Here is a 19,209-nt window from a genome sequence, read left to right on the forward strand (position 1 = left end):
GGCTTGTGGGAGGCAAGAAACAGCGTTCGTGACAGGGGAGGGTTGAATTGGATGATACGAAATTGGGATGGGAGAAAATATAGAAAAATGGGAGAAAAAGTGGATAAAAAAAAAGGATTCGTATACAATCTCTTGAAATGCTAACAAGATTGAAGCTCCCATCACACCCAGCACTATAATAGACCAGAGCTGCCCAATGTGCGGCCCGTGGGTCGAATTTAGCCCTTTCCAACACTCTTTTTGGCCACCAGAGGGTGAGATTGAACATTTTGAAATGGGTCTATTTTGATGCATTTAGTTTATATTTAAAGGGCAAATGGTATTTTTAAACCAGGCTGTACCCTATTTACATCATTTGGAAATGACTTAATGGGGATGTCCGCTTCCATTCATTGTGCTAAGCTAGGCTAACATGCAGCCAGATAGCTTTCTACTGAACGCACAGAGAGGAAACTGGTAGCCATCTTCTTGTCTCTCTCTGGAGAAGACGATGAGCTAATTTCCCAAAATGTTGGCGTGTTCCTTTGAGGCGTCATGATGAGTGTAAACCATACAGTGGTGTGGCTTCTCTAGCGTACACAGTGACGTTTCAACCTCTGTCTCTCACTCTCCTCATGTCGTCGTGGTTTCAAGTTGCGGCTGAGAAGGACTTTGCGGGAGCTGGCCTGGTGCAGGTCCTCCACAAGCTGCTGTCGGACGAGCGGAGCGCGCCGGAGATCAAGTACAACTCCATGATCCTCGTCTGTGCAGTCATGGGCTCAGGTGAGGCAGTGTCTGGAATACCCAAACCACTAGGTATCTAGCTCGCAGCGGTGGTGGTTGAAGTACACGGTTCCTTTTACTTAAGTAAAAGTAGAAATACTCGGATAAATGAGTACCGGTACTCTGGTAAAAGTAGTCCTCCATTAAAATTCTACTTAAGTACATTCAATAGCAAATACTTCTCCACTTTTACTTAAGTATCTAAAGTAAAAGTATGCATTCTACATGACGTTTGTGTATCCATTGACCTCTATATATGTTAAAGTGGTATGTGGTCCAGTTATGCTGCTCTGATTACGTCCTCATGAGGTTGACAGGCTTCAAATGTGAAAGTATATAATCTTCGATCTTCATACATTTGGTATATATTATGTTTTCTATGCAAAATCCTTTTCTTCAAAGTAACTAGTAACTGGTGGGTTCAGATAAATGTATTGGAGTTAAAAAAAAAAAAAAAAAAAGGACAATATTTCCCTTGAAATGTAGTGGAGTAAAAGTATAAAGTTCCCTAAAATGAAAATACTTGCATGCAAGTATCTCGAAATTGTACTTAAGTGCAGTACTTTGCACCACTGCTACCTTGCCTTATGTAGCCTGCTTCAACATGTACTTCTGTAACTGTGTGTTCGGAACACCAGACGGATGGGCTTTACCCATGTCTGGATTACCGAACAGGCATACCAGGCAAATGGCCTGGGGCCCCAGATCATCAGGTGCCCCACAACACCCAGCGGCCCGGGATTCCTGTGTATATTAATTGCATAATTTCAGTAATTTCAATTGGAATATGTGTTCATGTAAACATGATTTTAATTGAATGGGGCCCCAGCTACTTTGTAAAGTACAGGGGGCCAATTATGTCATATGTGTTGCCAAAAGGCCCTAGGAATTAGTATTACAGAGCTGTTTTTTGACAGATGCCCCCCTGGTTATGTCTGTGCCCTGTGGAACAGGAAGGGGGCCCCAGGGGACCCTGGTGGTAATGTAGAGACCTGTTCGCTGTAGACGTCATGCCAGTGTTGTAGTACTCTAGTCCGAGTCCAAGACTGATTTTCAGGACTCGTGACTCGACTTGGACTTGAGCACTGATGACTCGGACTTGGACTCGAGCGTTGACTGCATTTGGACTCGGAAGGTGCAGACGAGGACTCGGACTTGTTAATTGATAAATAATTTTTTTTCTTTTTTTTTTGTAATTGGCCCTAATCATTTGGCATAAGATATTGATGGCTAGTGCATTTGTTTGGCTATTGTGTCACAAAGTAAATAAACTCCCTTTGAAACGGTGACCGCTGTGTCATTTATGTTTAATGTAGTCCTTTTTCTATTTGTATGTCAACTCTTTGACTGCCAGAGTGGAGGTGACTCAACCTTGTTGATGACTCGGACTAGGGTAATGGGGACTCGACTCGGACTCTGGCTCTTCTTTGGTGACTTGGACTTGAACACTGGAGACCCGACTCGGACTGTAGATTTAGTGACTCGACTACAACACTGCGTCATGCATTTGTTAGCCATGCTAGCGATCTAAACAATCAATCCATGCCAAAGATAGATAGGTAAAAGGTGAAAGACTCGATCACAGCCATGCTGCTGATTTGGCTAAATGACATCCAGCCGGTCTCGTTTGAAACTACTATTAGTCAGGGGAGTGTCATGGTTTCTCCATAGAGCCCTGTTGTACTTTTTTAGCACAGCAGCTCGCGCAGGTAGTGGACAACTAAGTCACATGACTCAGTTGGTATTGCTGATTAGCTCGAACACGGTGTGTTTGTATACAGCGAACAGGTCTATAGTCAAGTCTACACTTTCTGGCACTTTTGTATAGTGTGGTGAGATCCATCAGCTTGTGGCCTTGAAAGCGGGTCAAAATAAGCTACAAATTGACATTCTATTTGGCCCAGGTCTGACAGTTGGAATTGTCCCCAGAGCCTTTTCATAACGATTTGGCCCTTAGACCCTATTCTGTCTACCATGTACCTGACGATCATTTTATTGATTGGTCCAGTATTGAGCTAGCTACACTCTCCCTGCATGCTCTTACTGGGCTACTACCTCACTACGCACCATCTAGCTAGTTGTGGGGAGGGGCGGGCTCTTACTGGGCTACCTCACTACGCACCATCTAGCTAGTTGTGGGGAGGGGCGGGCTCTTACTGGGCTACCTCACTACGCACCATCTAGCTAGTTGTGGGGAGGGGTGGGCTCTTACTGGGCTACCTCACTACGCACCATCTAGCTAGTTGTGCGGAGGGGCGGGCTCTTACTGGGCTACCTCACTACGCACCATCTAGCTAGTTGTGGGGAGGGGCGGGCTCTTACTGGGCTACCTCACTACGCACCATCTAGCTAGTTGTGGGGAGGGGCGGGCTCTTACTGGGCTACCTCACTACGCACCATCTAGCTAGTTGTGGGGAGGGGCGGGCCACTCGAAAAGCAGCTGATCACAAATCCTGACCTCACGTTGGAGTTTACTACCGTACTTTTCGCACTATAAGCCGCACCTGAATATAAGCCGCAGCAGCAGCTAAATTGAATGATGTGTACATATATAAGCCGCACTGGACTATAAGCCGCAGGTGTTTTAATGTTTAATTACCATATGTAAGGGTTCGTGCACAGAGGGGATTGTCGGGAAAGAGATGGCTGTTTGAGGAAGCTCCCATTTATTAACATTTTTGTTTAAACGGGAACGATAGCCAGTTAGCCAGCGCCGGGTACAGTAGGTAGCAACGTTAGCTCTCATAACGATAGCCAGTTACCCAGCGCCGGGTACAGTAGGTAGCAACGTTAGCTCTCATAACGATAGCCAGTTAGCCAGCGCTAGCCAGCACCTGCGAAATCGAGTGCCAAACTGATGATATCAGACGTTGATATCAGGAGCTATCAGCAGCTAGATAACATTAGACAACGCCTCATGTATAAATAAACTAAAGTGAATAGTTCGTTGACTGGGTCATTTTGTTTAATGCTTCAGTTATGTTGAAAGAGGAGCCCTGAGCTGCTCATACACTAGACTCTTGCCGTAATGGTTTGTTGACGTGAGGCGGAGGAGGAGGGGCAAGGCGTGCACTGCTGCAGCAGATTTAGGAGTCTGATCGGACGGTCACAGAGCTGAGGGAGCGAGCCCAGTTAGCTGTAAAAATCCATAGATTAGCCGCACCGTTATATAAGCCGCAGCGTCGAAAAATGGGGGGAAAAGCTAATAGTCCGAAAAATACGGTAAATGGCTGCATTTATATAGTGCTTTTATCCTCACATTTTACCCATTCACTCACACATTCACGCACCGACGGCAGAGGCAACCATGCAAGGTGCCAACCTGCTCATCGGGAGCAATTAGTGGTTAAGTGTCCTGCTCAATTCCACAGGAGAGCACACTGGTAGGAATACACCCTGAGCTTCCTGTCTGAGAAAATCACATTTATTGTTGTTTTTGCAAAGGATTTACGATTGCCCGTTGTCTGCTACTGTAGCCTGCAGGGGAATTGTAGCTCAATACTGGACCCATCATTTATATGTCTCTTATGTGTCTGGTACATGTGTCGGGGAGACGGACCACGAATAGGGTCTAGGGTCCAAAATAGAGAAGTTATCCTTTAAAGCCTATTGATATCTAATCTCTCCCCCCCCCCCCCCCCAGAGCCTCTCCATAAAGAGGTCCAGGGCCTGGCGTTCCTGGAGGTGGTGTCCGGGCTGCGAGCGCACGAGAACAAGACTGTGTCTCACCAGGCGACACTGACAGAGCAGCGGCTAACGGCCCCGAGCTAAAGGACTCTGACCTCCTCCTCCCATCCTCTGTGTGTCCCCATCGTCATGTGCCAAGCTATCCTGTCCCATCAACTGCCAGCCGGCCCGGCCCTGTCCGATGACGCTCACGTTACCCGAACCCCAGGCCCCACCTGTCCACCCGTGCATGCACCCCCCCCCCCCTCCACGCGCGCGCTACGAGCAGCTCCGTGGCAACAAACAAAAAGGCACTGTAGAAAAAAAATATAATAATAAAGCCTACTGCAATAGATAAAGAGATGACTCTTTTTAACGACCATAGCTGTGATGACCTGTACCGCCAGTTAACCTGTCCATGATGCAAACAAAACAACAACAAACACATGGTGTGCAAAAGGTTCTTTCCTTTTCTTTACTTTGTTTTCTTTTCTAAAGCAGTCATCCATGATGTCCCCAGTCGCCCTTCTCCCATGTAGCTTGAGTACTGGTTGACTTGAAAAGCCTGCATGTCTTTGTCCTGTTAATGGCGTGTCGATGTCCATTGTTACAGTACCATCTCTCACTTATTACCCAGACTCCCAACTACAGCCTTGCCCCCCCTACCCCTACAGTTTTAGTGAACTTTTTTATTTATTTCTTTTACCTTTTTTAGGAATCTCCCTTCAGATTCTTAACCTTGCCCCCCCCCCCCTTGTTCCTGAACAACTCACACCATTTAGGAATTCACAGGGTCCACAAGTCCCGCCCCCCCCCCCCCCCCCTCTCATCTCGCCCAATGAGAATCATGTATAATAGGACGTGAGCACGTGCTGTAGTAAATGATATACAGCGGTGCGGCCAATCATTCCTGTGTGTGCGTGTGCATGCGTATGCATGTGTGTGTGGGTTTTGCAGCTGGAGGTAGGCAGCGAGAAGCGAAGGCTGGGATGTCACGGTGCGGCCTGCGGTACAGACCCCGTGCCGCCTCACCCCACGGGAACGCCACGGGATGTGGGTGGGAAGTTGAGGCAGTCGCTACAGACACCGGTCGCCATCTTTGGAGGATCACATGACATAAATTTTGCGTTTGAGAAATCGCTAAAGCTGCAAATTGTATACGGAAACGGTGGATTTCTCCCACGATGGTTGTGAGATTTCCTGCGGCAGCTTTTCACACGAGGCTTCCAAACCATATTTTAACCCAAAGATCTGCCCGTCTGTCAACACATTCAGCTGGAGTGATTCTCTACATCTGCTTCCTGAGCCCCGTAGTCATTCCCTGGCTGTTTGTTTACCGTTCTAAAGGGGGTAGTCAACATTTTTATGATGCCTGTCTGATTGTCACAAACTCAGAATTTCTTTATTTGATTTTTTAGATGCCCAGTTGAGTTGAGTGACCATCAGATTTAGGCAATTATTATTATTATTCATTTTTTTTAACTACCCCTTTAACCCTTTCACTACAGAAGGTTAATAATAATAAGGTTAACCCTTCCACTACCACACTACATAACCGTCTGTAGTGTGGTAGTGAAAGGGTTAACCTTCTGTATTGTCGCAGTGCAAGGGTTAACCCTTTGGTAGAGTGGTAGTGAAAGGGTTAAGGTGGGGAACGGGAGAGGCGTGCACATCCCAGCATGTTGGGCACTGTATAGAACACTCCAACACGGCGGGACACCGTTCACTTTTCAATTCAACCAATTCAGCGAGTGGATTTTCCACTCGAATATTGAAAAGGTTGCACTATCCAACCTACGAATGGGACATTTGGTCGTCGCCGATTGAACGGCAAGTCCGCTTTGGCGTTTTTACAATTGATGTCATTAAAACAACGGGCCTATAAGGAAGTCCTCGTAACCTAAACGTTGTTCCAAAATAAAAACTAGAAATGTTTGAACCGTCAGGACGGTGTGTGCACTCACGCCGTGGTCTTCTCCAGTCCTGCCTGCATCCAGGTGTGCGAAAGCTCCACTGTCTTTGAATTGATTGGATGTAAAGTGAAGCGATCCCATCGCTGACGGGTCTCGGCCCCCCCCTCTTTTACGTCCGGTGAGAGTGGTTATTTATCAGATTTCTACCCTTCCAAAAAAAAAATATATATATATACACCATACCGATGAAGATATAACCACAGTCACTGCATACATGCTATATTATATACTTAAATGTTTGCTGTAAATGTCATATCAGTTGTACATTTGGAGGGTTGTAACTCAGCAGATAATTAAAAGAGGATTGCTGGCGATGAATATAGGTCTACTGTACATTTTGTCTTTATTGTGTTACATCATGTTTCCATCTTTTTTAAAGGTTGAATCTGTAATCAAAATGTTAATGGATGAGGTTCCCCACCGCTGATTGGACCCCATGGTTCACAAATGGAGACTAAAGTCAGACGAATGTGCCAACTAGACCTGGATCTAGTTTGTTTACGTTCTGTGTGTTTTGTAAAGACCCGATCTGTCATTTGAAAGTAGAAAAGGATTATTCCATTAACGAGACAAATTTAATACATTGTTAAATAAATTACAGAATGGACCTTTTTGAAACACTTTCAATTAATTCCAATTAATACCCGGCTAGTAAAATGGATAATGATTTAGAAATGTGTTTATTTACAAATAATACGGGTATTTGTGCCCTTCCTGATGATTTGTCATACAGAACTTGTAAGTCGCTTTGGATAAAAGCGTCAGCTAAATTACAAAATGTAAATGTAAGAAGCGAACCAGGCTTTCCTGCCAAGCACTCGTTGCGGTACAAAGTTAAGCATGGTCATTTTGTCATTACATTTTTCTTTATTGTTAATTATTAAAATGTCAAGTCGGTCAACATTTTAATGAGCGAAGGAAACAAGACGGGAGGTAGTCAGTCACAGTAAAATGCTGTCTTTGGGGGGGGGGGGGGGGGGGGGTGTACTTCCATCTGTTCATGGTACTGAAAGGAATGGACCGACAGTCCCACCACTCCTATAACAACCCAGGTTTTACGGCCTCAGTAGACCCTGTACTCTTGTTGATGTACAGGCGCACGTATAAATCAGAAGTGAGAAATTTGTTTTGTAGGGTTTGTTGTGACTACCTCGCCAGCTTGGAAATGAATACATGTGAAATATTATACACTCCAGTGCACCAAGATCACTACTGTAAATCAAATGCAAGTTTATAGTCTAATTTTCAAAAACGGGATATCGAACGATGTTTTCATGTAACGAAATACTTTTAGGTTCAATATCTGCACTGCATCCTACCTGAGACCTGACACCTATACAGAGATCTGACACCTATACAGAGGCTAAACGGGGACGCTGAGAAATACTGTACTACAAGCAAACTGACAATTAGCAATTTGTTTTTAAAAATAGCATGGCCGCCTTTAAACAAAGATACTGTGGATTTGCTCTTGTAGGTGACTCAGTACATTTAGCCTTGCAAGTGACGTCGTGCAAGTTTGCAAGATTCCCCTGGCTTGCGACGCTACACTGCAATGCGATTACACACCTGCGATTGTGGGGATGCAATCTTGCTCGTGTCAGGAATAATCAATTGCCATCTGAGCGATACGCTGTACATATCGCACGTAAACACTCCCGTGGGGCCTGGCTACATTGATCCATTGTGTAATGATTGTTCAAGTTTCCATTACGTTTGGATTTGCTGGGCTGACGGTGTGTCCATCTGCCAGAAGAGTGTCCATCTTGACAAGCGGAGAGGATTTAGCTTTTGGATCTGACATATGTCACCATCTATAACAAAACTAGTTTCTGTAAGCGCAAAAATCCGTTAGGTTCTAATTTCATAAAAACCAAACAAGAATAGTACCTTGCGTCTGTTTTATCTGAGTTTTGTGATGGATTAGTGTAGCTGGGCCCTTAGTCAACCAGTCAACTATTGACTGTCAACTTGGGTCTCATATGACCATAACATCTAAGTAATTTAGTCTTTGTTCCATTGTCAGGGTTATTTTTGGAACTTAAAAGGTTCATCTCTGGCATTTTAACATAATATTCCCAAACTAAGTTTGTTGATTAGATGGAGGCTTCAATTAGTCACAAAATGTTCTTTAGTCAGAAAGGCCCGGGACATAATAATGCTGCATCCCAGAAACATACAACTGATAACATGTTGACTAAAATAATTTGTATACATCACGGCCTCCACCTGAAACCAATAGAGTAATCTTAGTCAAAACAAGGGAATGTATAATATAAAAAAAAACTTTTAGTCTCCTTGGTCAAAACACAATCTAAAACTATTAACATTCAAAATCGCTGTACAGAAGAAAAGCCTTGTAATTTTTTATGGAATGAAATGTCATTTCAAGATAACTTTATTTTGTTTAACGTCTATGGCAAAAACCCCGCTCAACCGAGATTGTTCCTGTGTTCCACATTTTGACTAAACCACTATGGAAGTCTCGTGTTCGTGGGACAAAAAACTGTCCAAGTTGACCGTCCATCACTTTCTTTACAGCTACAGTTTCCTCAAGACATTAGACGGGGGAACGCACATATCAAACCCTGCCCTCTTGTCTTAATCCTCCAATCGCAACTGTGGCTCGTCAAGAGGAGAAAGAAACAGTTGCGATTGGAGGACCGGGGGAAAGAGCGGAGTTTGAGATTGCGTTAAATTGCTTAAAAGACTTAACTACTTCACAAGTCCCAAAATGAGTTTTACCCTTAAATTTCACAGTGAGAAATACCAGTCTAATATCAAAAAGCTGTATAAAAAAACTCCCTACACACTACGTGTAGCTATGAAAATGTGAGCCTTGTCATGATAGGCATGCAGTGCAACAAGAACCCTCCTCTCCTCAGATACCTATCCTTACAATATTCACACACAACATTGTATGCAGACGATTTTGTAATATTAGTGCATTAAAGATGTGCTGGTTCAAAGTATAAGTGGTGCAGGTGGATCAGTGAGCTTTCCTTCTGACCGGTCCCTCTTGAGTCTTGAGGAAGCCCTGTGGTGCGCAGGGTTCCTCTGTCCCAGAAGGCGCGCTGCAAAGACCTGGAAGAGACAAAAGAGCCTTGTTAATATCGGCGATAAGGCAAAGTCAACAGGTCACTGTTGTCTCGCTACCGTGGGTGTCCACTGTTGTCTCGCTACTGTGGGTGTCCACTGTTGTCTCGCTACTGTGGGTGTCCACTGTTGTCTCGCTACTGTGGGTGTCCACCACTCACTGTGTCCACACTTCTGGAAGTGACAAGTGTGATGGACGTTCAACGCCAGTCTCAGAGTAACATGCCCATTTAGATTAATTCCAGCTTATCGCCAAGAGCCAACAGGAGGGATACATCGTAGCCCATTGATTCGTACAAGAATAAATACTGTTTTTTTCTTTCTTTCATTGCTGTCTATAACCTTGTGAAACGAGGTGAGACCTCAGACCTGGCAGCTTAAAGCGAACACTGTACTCTTGTGTGACGGACGCATCAGAAGACATATATAAAATACATATTGCTGCTTTCAAATACATGTCATTCTATAATCACAACTCTGCTTAGCTACACAATGTTGTTGTAGCTAAGAGATTCACTGAATGAATACTTGTCAGCCAATGTGCAACATTTCATCCAAATCAGGCCTGTAGTTTGTGAGATTAGCTGTGAATACGCAACCAAACGCATAATCTCCCCAGGGCCTGATGGAGAAGATGATCATGAAACAACCTAAATGTCTTTAAATCGTCCCTTCAATATAAAGCTATTATGTGAACCTTTATTTAATCAGGGAAGTCGCATTGAGATCGAGATCTCATTTTCAAGAGAGACATGAGTACATAAGAATATATTTACTAAAACAATTGGAACCAATTTCCCTGTTTAAATTGAAAAGAATGAATCAAATTCATCTTTTACAGTTATCTGACTAACTGGGCATCTTGACCTGAGCCGTCTAATCAACGGGAATGTACTTGTTTTAATTTTAATTTTTTTATTTCACCCTTTCAGGATTTCTTTGCGAATGATTTCTTAAGAGTTTTCTCAGGATTCTCAAACTCCACAGCCAAGGGCCTCCAGTAGTCTGTAGTTAACACTTTAACTGCCAGAAGACGTGTTACAGCGTCCTTCCCGGCCATGCTCAAGTTGCCGAAAGACTCTTTACAGCGTCTTTAATATCAATATTTCAAAAATCTGTGATCGGATTCATATTTCCCCTCCGCTGGCCTGAGATCCACCAGGAGGACCCACTGAGCTCTCTGGCGGTTCAGGAGTGCCATCTGGTGGCCGATCGGCGCAATCGCCAAACAGGAAGTGCTCTGGGCGAAGTGCTGTTTAACCATATTACTTCCGGGCACTCTGTTTGGCTCCCGGCACTCTGGCTCGTCACAATACATAGCGATCCATTGCCAATAACTCGATAAACAACATGATTTGGACGTATATACCATTATACAACCTGGAAATGGACCGGGTAAATCGACATCCCATAATGGTAAAATTTCTACTCTACGCTGATCGCCCAACGGCGCGAGGAGACTGGGGTGAGTTTTAGCGTGTAAAATTACCGTCTTCGATACTAACTGCTATGATCAACATTTGACCCACATTAGATGATTGGTATAACGCTGCCCACGGAATTATAAACGCCCCCTAGCCCATCCGGTCAACATTAGATGACGTGTAGTAACTTCTAGAAGTACGTCTAGTTGGAATTTTTTTTATATAGCGCCGATTGCCATAAAACTGTATTGCATCATCAATATAATGCATTTGGGGCTATATATCACGTTCTGGAGAATGCTGCAGAAAGAGATGAAAACATACTTATACATTAGACCATACTTTAGTATGAATATGTGAATGAAAAAGTTTAACGTTGCTTCACCCTGAACAATACATATAGGACTTTGAATGGGCCCTAATAATGGCAATCTAGCAATATGATTTAAAAAGTTATAGCCCTGCAAAGAAGGGGAACTTATCCATGTTAAATATAGCTGGCAATCCACAGTCATTTTCCGGATTTCTGGCCGGCACCCAAAGTGTTAAAGTTCTTTATTTGTTAAATACACAACAATACAGGGGGCACTGCAGGTAATGACCTTCTTGTGATTCGAGCTCAGACTCAACAGTGCACAATTAAGAAACATCAATGAAGACAAGAATGGTAACGACATCAAATAAAATGAAATGAGATAAGATTTATTTTACAGAAAGTGTCTTGCTTATAGTGTATGTGCATGATGGGTGCAGTGCAGGGTGTGTCCCCAATAACAATAGTAGTACGATAAATAAAACGAATCAAAATAAAATGGTACATTTCTACAGAAAGTGTCTTGTGTAAAAGTATGTGCATCTTAAGGTGCAGGGTGCATGTGTGTTCAACATTAGACATTTCACAGTAGACATTGAGACATCCCCTTTCAGAATGTTCACTTCTCAAAACTAATCTCACATGCAGGATTGTACACCTGAAATGCTTAGTTATATGAACTGTAGGATTTGTAATAGAAAATTAAATATTAAAAAAAGGTTACCTAGCGACCGCTGCTGCAGCCTCAGGTGAAGAAACTGTAGGAGAAAGAGGAAAAAAAGAGACGTCAATAATCATGAACTGATAACATCCGTTATGGGAGACACCACGTTGTTATAGACCAGTGGTTTCTCAAGAGACCCCCAGATGTCCAGAGGGTCTCCAGAAACATGGGGCCAACAGCTCAATGAAAGAATACGTAAAAGTGCCCGTTCAGATCACAGGTTTCACTCCACGGTTATCTCAGCTACTGAACCCTGGACTTCATCATATCAACAACAACCAGGTTCTCAGACTGAGGTCCCAGAGACTAAACCTTCCAGTGGCGTGCACAGATGGGGCCGAAGGGGGCCTGAGCCCCTGCCCTTTTGCCCCAAGTGCCCTTCCCCCAAAGAAAAACAAAATGAACTTTGCTGACGCTTTTATCCGAAGCGACTTACAAGTTGTGTACGACAAGTCAGCAGGAAGAAGTAAAACTCTATCCGCTGAGTAACAATGTCCAAGTTTCAAGTTTCTTTAACACTATGATCGCCGGGGATGAGTTAAGACGTCATTCCTAGCCATGCTCATTCTGCCGAAGACGCCGTAACTCGTCTTTGATGTCAATATTTCAAAAATCTGTGACCGAAATCATATTTCCCCTCCGGAGCCCTGAGACACACTGCTAAGCTTCACTCAACTCTCTAGCGGTTCAAGAGCGCCATCTGGTGGCAGATCGGCAGATCGCCAACCAGAAATGAGCCTTTGAACCGGAAGTGCTCATCCATATGTGGTCCGGGCACTCGCTATCGTTAGAGACTCAGTCTTGACACAGTGAACATCGATCGGTGCAAATAACTCGAAAAAACAACATGATTTGGACGTATATACTATTATACAACCTGGAAATTGATCGGGCATTTCTCCATCCCATAATAGAAAAAATTCTGTTCCACGCTCATCTGCCAGCGGCGCGAGGAAGCCACGGTAAGATTCAGCGTTATATTCTAACGTGTTCCATATAAACTGCTATGATGAACATATGACCCACTCTGGATGAATCATCTAACACTGCCCACGGAATTATAAACGATCCCCCGCCCATCCGGTCATCATCAGATGACACGTAGTAACTTCTGGAACCACGGCCAGTTGAAATTTTTTATCTCGCGCCGATTGCTATCGAACTGTATTTCATCATCAATATAATGCATTTGGAGCTATAAATCAAGTTCTGGAGAAAGCTGCAGAAAACGATAAAAACATACTTATACTTTAGACCATATTTTAGTATGAATATGTGAATGAAAAAGTTTAACGTTGCTACACCCTGAACAATACATATAGGACATTGAATGGGCCATAATAATGGCAATTTAGCAATAGAATTAAAAAAGTTATAGCCCTGCAAAGAAGGGGAACTTCTCCATAGACAAATAGAGCTGGCGAGGGATGGTAAATTATGAATTTAACCCATGGCGATCAAAGTGTTAATAGTTGTCATACAGAAGTACAGAATACTTTTATACAAAATGCTTCTTACTGTTATGCTCCAGAGACCAGTGTTGGGCAAGTTACTTTAAAAAAGTAACTAGTTACAGTTACTAGTTACTTCTTCCAAAAAGTAACTAAATTACTTACTCAGTTACAAATTATATAAAAGTAACTAGTTACTTCAGAAAGTAACTATTGCGTTACTTTCAAGATTAATTTTTTACATAAACAACATACACAAATCTAAACTATTTTAATGTTGCTGTGGGACAAAGTGAGACTAGCCTCCAATCAAATGCCATGTATGTAGATATTATAATTACTATGTTTATATAGTGGATCATACAAATACAAACAGAATAGATGTTTTGGAACTTTTGATATGTATTGCCCCTCAACGGGCCAAAACTGGGCAACATTAAATTATGCTTGTTAAGCAAAAATAAATAACAAATATATACTGATTGATTGAACATTTTAATTAACAGATTGCAGAATGGGTACAATACAGTACGGCTCAATACACACAATTGTTATGGGGATGCAGACCAGAGAAAGAGTTTCGTCTTGTTTACATCAGGGTCCCCCATTTTCAATTCATGACATTTATGACGAAAGTCTTTCTCTGGTCTGCATCCCCTTAACAATTGTATGTATTGAGCTGTACTGTACTGTACCCATTCTGCAATCTGTTAATAAACTTTTCAATCAATCAATCAATGACATACACAACATACAGATATAAGAATCTAATCAAATCATCTAAACTAATCTAATCATGACATTTAAGACATGCATGACATACAGAGATATATATATCTCTGAGCACCTGAAGCCTGTGCTATTAAACCAGGAAGTGCAGCACTGTTGATAAGGCTGTCGGCACTGCAGTAGAGCCACTCAGTGCCCTGCGCTGCAAAAAGTGAACACAAAACGCTCATGGACCCGCGGTCTCATGTTGACTGAGTCGCTTGTGTTGTTCGTTGGATTCGTTTTGGATTATTTGGGCTCAAAACGTACACTACACGGACCGCGGTCTCATGCTGACTGATCAGTGATCGCTTGTCTTGTCGCGCTGTGTGTCAGACTCTGGATGCTTTAGACACCCGCCCACCTCCACCTCTGATTGGCTTACCATGACATTTTATTCAACCTCAGCCAATCGTCAGCATGTATGCTTGGCTCGCGCACTGCCCACTAAACAAGGAAGAACATATTATTGCCTCTCGGCGCAGACATCTGTCTGATGAAAGAAACAGGTTCATTCATAGTAACGCGCCGCATTTCTTTGCAGTAACGCTAACAGCGTTATTAAGATTGGAAGAGTAATCCGTTAGATTACTCGTTAATGAAAAAACGAATGCCGTTAGTAACGCCATTAGTTATAGCGCCGTTATTCCCATCACTGCCAGAGACTGTGCTAGACAAGATAAGTATGAAATAAAATAGTATAGCATGTTAAAAATAGAAGTAAAAATAGAAGTCACAGTGTTCAGTATAGACATATGTACAATGTTCGATGCAGAATAGAAGTAACTGAGTTACCATACAATACAATATACTATGCAATGTACTAATATACAATACTATATAGTGCAAAGCAGGAATGGGATGAGGTACAATTTAGGTACAATTTACAGTAAGGTGTACGGGTTGTAGTGCAAATCCTTTACCAATAAATATAAAGTGTGTTTAGGTGTTCTAAAGTGTGGAGAGTGGGTGCTGCAGTGTGTTTGTTTAAAGTGAGTGTGGGCGTGTGGATGTGTGTGCTGTGTGCATTTGATGGTTGTTGCATAGTGTTTATTGTTCGTTGAGCAGCCTGATGGCCTGGGGATAGAAGCTTCTTCTGAGTCTTTCTGTGCTCGCCATGAGACTCCGGTATCGCTTGCATGACCCCAGCAGTTCAAAGAGGCAGTTGTTTGGGTGACTAGAGTCCTTGATGATTCTCTTAGCCTTACCCCTGCACCGCTTGTTGTAAATGTTCTGGAGGGTGGGAAGCCCCCCTCCAATTGTGCGTTCGGCTGAACGTGTCACTCTCTGTAGTCTGCTTCGGTCTTGTGCAGTGCTATTCCCAAACCAGGAGGTGATGTTGCCAGTCAGGATGCTCTCTATTGTACATGAGTAGAAGTTCTTAAGGATCTTCTGACTGACTTGGAACTTCCTTAGGTGCCTGAGGAAGTAGAGGCGTTGTCGTGCCTTCTTCACAACACTGTCAATGTGTGTGGTCCATGTCAAGTCCTCGGATATGTGGGCTCCGAGGTACTTAAAACTGTTCACTCGGGGAGCTCCAGTAGCTCACCACGTACCGCGAGTGCTATTTCAGCGCCGTGGACAACCGCGCTCGCGCGGATCTGGGGCTGAGCAAGTTCGAATCCCGGACTGCAGCCGTGCCTTTCCCAGAGTGTCTTCCCCCCCATCTGAACCCTTTCAGCCTGCTTCTGTCGGTCGAACTTGACCAAGTATAAATGCGATAAACGTATAAAAGAGCCAGGGAAATGGCCAAAGTTTAAAAAAAAAAAAAAAAAAAAAACTGTTCACTCTTTCAACCGGTGCCCCGTCGTCAGGAAGTCAAAGACCCACTGGCAGGGGTCATAGTTCAAGCCCAGGTCCCTGAGCTTGGCTATGAGTTTGGAGGGGACTATGGTATTGAATGCTGAGCTGTAGTCGATGAATAGCATTCTCACATAGTTCCCCTGCCTCTTGTCCAGGTGTGATGCTGCTGTGTGCAGCACATGGGCTATGGCGTCCTCCGTGGACCTGTTTGGGCGGTATGCAAATTGCAGGGGGTCCAGGTTGATGGGGAGGGAGGAGCAGATGTAGCCCTTTACTAGCTTCTCAAAGCACTTCATGGCTATGGAGGTGAGAGCTACAGGGCGGTAGTCGTTGAGGAAAGCAGGCTTGGATTTTTTAGGTACAGGGATGATAGTGGACTTCTTCAGGCAGGTGGGGATGACAGCCTGTTCTAAGGACAGGTTAAATATGTCAGTGAATACTAGGGATGGGTACCGAATTCGGTACTTTTGAGGCACCGAACCGAAACACGTCGGTACTACAGAGTATCGAATCAAGTGAGAAACCGATTATTTTTTTCTTTAATCTTATTTTTATTTTATTTTATTTTTTATTTTTTTTACTTTTTTATTTTCATGTCAACGTTCACACGCACAATATATGCTTACCTCGGATTTGACTTGATTCAACAACAAAGCAGTCGGAGCAATGACAAGCCGAAAACTGTCGAAATTGTAGTTATTTGAAGTTTGGATTTTTTTTTTACGACTGATTTCTTGAGACTAAAGTACTGAAAAAAGGTACCGTTGGGTACCGGTATCGATTCACAGGTACCGGTATCGGTTCAAATGTGAAAGGTACCCATCCCTAGTGAATACTGGGGCCAGTTGGTCGGCACAGACTTTTAGGACGCGGCCGGGGATGCCGTCCGGTCCTGCTGCCTTCCTGATATTCACTTTTTTAACGGTCCACCTCACCTCATGCTCTGTTACCCTGAACACTGAGTCTCCATCAGCAGACCCCCCCCCCCCCCCCCCATTGCCCTGGCTTGTAGGCTGGTGTTGTTATTCCTAGCCTCAAACCTCGCATAGAAGGTATTGAGATCATTTGCTAAGGAGATGTCACTGTTCAGTTTGAGGGAGGTGCCTTTGTAGTCTGTCATCGTTTTGAGGCCCTGCCACATAGCTCTGGAGTCAGCCTGTTCAAACTGAAGTTCAATTTTATCCCTGTAGCGCCGTTTTGCCTCTATTACTGTCCTCCTTACGTTGTATCGCGCCACCTTGTGGTTATTCATGTTGCCTGCCACCAGGCCGGCGTTGTATGCTGTGGTGCGCGCTTTCAGAGCTTCACGGACAGATTTGTCTACCCAGGGCTTTTGATTTGGGTAAACTCTAATTATGGTAGTGGGGATTGTTTGTTCCACCAAAGTACGAACAAAGTCCAGCACTGTCTCCGTGTAGTCATTAATGTTATCTGTGTTGTCACGGAATACACTCCAGTCTGTGCATTCAAGCGCAGCCTGTAGCGTCTCCTCTGACTCCACATCCCATTTCTGCACCTCTCGCGAGACTACCGGAGTGCTCTTGATCCTTTGTTTATATTTTGGTGCAAGAAAGATGGCCGCATGATCAGATGTTCCGAAGCCACTAGCAGCCTGAGACTTGTAACCACACTTGAATTGCGAGTAACAATGGTCTAAAATGTTACCGCCTCTGGTGTTACAAGTCACATGCTGATAGAAGTCCGGCAATACCTTTCTCAGATTGGCGCTATTGAAATCACCCACAACCACAATAGCAGCATCAACGTTAGCTGCCTGGAGTTTATTTACCTCGTCGTGTAGCCTGGAGAGCGCGTCACCAGTGTTTGCTTGTGGCGGAATATACACTCCGACCAGGATGATCAACGTTAACTCCCTCGGGAGGAAGAAAGTGTTCAGACTTGAGTGCATGACAGTAGAGGACAGTACGAAGGTTAGTTGTTAGTTGTAGACTACTATCCACTGAAAAATAGGCCTTATCAATTTAGAAAGTACCACTCAAAATCGTACTCAAGTAAAAGTCAGAGTATCAGAGTATCTGGCTAAAAACGCACTTGAGTAAAAGTCAAAGTTTCTACTTTGAAATGTACTTAGTACTAAAGATTTGATTGGCTTTTTTTAAATAAAATGCGGCCGCATGATTAATAATGTGTACGTTAGTATGGCCAGAGAAACAAATATATGAATTAAAATAGTTGGACCTGCGAGATTTGTACTTTGTAGTTCTGCATTTTAAATGTAAGGAGTAAAAAGTATGATTTTTTTTTCTCTGAAATGTAATTGAGTAAAAGTACAAGTTTACAAACAATACTTGAGTAAAGTACAAATCCCCAAAAACAGTACTTAAGTATTGTAACGAAGTACAATTACTCAAATACTTTACATCCCTGGGTGGGAGGGAGAGTGGGCTGAAGTGTTTTTGATTTAAATGGTTCTCAGCACAGTTGAGCACAGGAGGAGCGACTCTCCATACAAACGGGAACCAGAGAGAGAGAGAAGACTGGAGGTTGCAGGTCGGAGGTCGAGGAGCAAACATGCACCCACAGAAAGAAACGTGTTTCAGTCGGAACAAAGAAGGAGACTGTCAGTGCACACAAAGAAAGACGGGGGAAGAAGGGCGGTTTTTTGTTTTGTAAGTCATATGACAGTTTGGGGACTTGTAGGCCTTATTCATGCAGGCTAACTAGTACTACTATAGGCTTTTAGGTTCATACTCAGGCAATTCGTATGAACCGAAATGTCCAATCTGTTTCTAACCGTCAGAGTTATGTTCTGTGATGTTGTACATAAAGGATGTAATGAAAAAGCATGATCAGTTCCCACATGAGGGATAAAGTCTACTGCTACCAGTACTACAACTGACTCGATCGCCTCCAGCCAAATCTAGCAGTATGGTATCTAGCAGTATTAATTTCCAATGTAGAGTATGCAGTATACTACTACTACTATGATTTTTTTTTATCCACTTTTTCTCCCATTTTCTATTTTTCTCCCATCCCAATTTTTCAGATCGTCCAATTCAACCCTCCCCTGTCTTCGAACGTTGTTTCTTGCCTCCCACAAGCCGGCTGCAATGTGGACTAAGTCATACATAGCACAAGTCCCCTCAGATACTCGAGGTAACAGCCGTCGCATCTTTTCACCTGCGCGGCTCGATCTTTCAGCGTCGAGGGTCTGGGCTTTTGGAGGGGCCCCGCCCCCGTCGCTTCTTGATTCTACTGCGCAGGCGCA

The 19,209-nt window shown here is 43.6% G+C and overlaps 2 protein-coding genes across 3 annotated transcripts in view; one reads left to right on the forward strand and one right to left on the reverse strand.

Moving 5' to 3' along the window:
• Nucleotides 1-6,932, forward strand: part of rap1gds1 (RAP1, GTP-GDP dissociation stimulator 1) — a 97,011-nt gene extending 90,079 nt beyond the window's left edge. For both annotated transcript variants that reach the window (XM_084328690.1, XM_084328691.1), the window contains 2 exons: nt 634-762; nt 4,406-6,932. In XM_084328690.1, the coding sequence (XP_084184816.1) occupies nt 634-762; nt 4,406-4,533 (257 nt within the window). In that variant the 3' untranslated portion in view covers nt 4,534-6,932. The remainder of the gene's footprint in view (nt 1-633; nt 763-4,405) is intronic.
• Nucleotides 6,933-7,114: 182 nt separating this feature from the next.
• Nucleotides 7,115-19,209, reverse strand: part of tspan5a (tetraspanin 5a) — a 65,956-nt gene continuing 53,861 nt past the window's right edge. Inside the window, exons 9-10 of the mRNA XM_084325401.1 lie at nt 11,959-11,992; nt 7,115-9,485 (exon numbers count right to left, since the gene is read on the reverse strand). Coding sequence (XP_084181527.1) covers nt 11,980-11,992 — 13 coding nt within the window. The 3' untranslated portion in view covers nt 7,115-9,485; nt 11,959-11,979. The remainder of the gene's footprint in view (nt 9,486-11,958; nt 11,993-19,209) is intronic.

This window comes from Notolepis coatsorum, assembly GCF_963971535.1.
Source record: "Notolepis coatsorum genome assembly, chromosome: 1".
NCBI classification, from domain to species: domain Eukaryota; kingdom Metazoa; phylum Chordata; class Actinopteri; order Aulopiformes; family Paralepididae; genus Notolepis; species Notolepis coatsorum.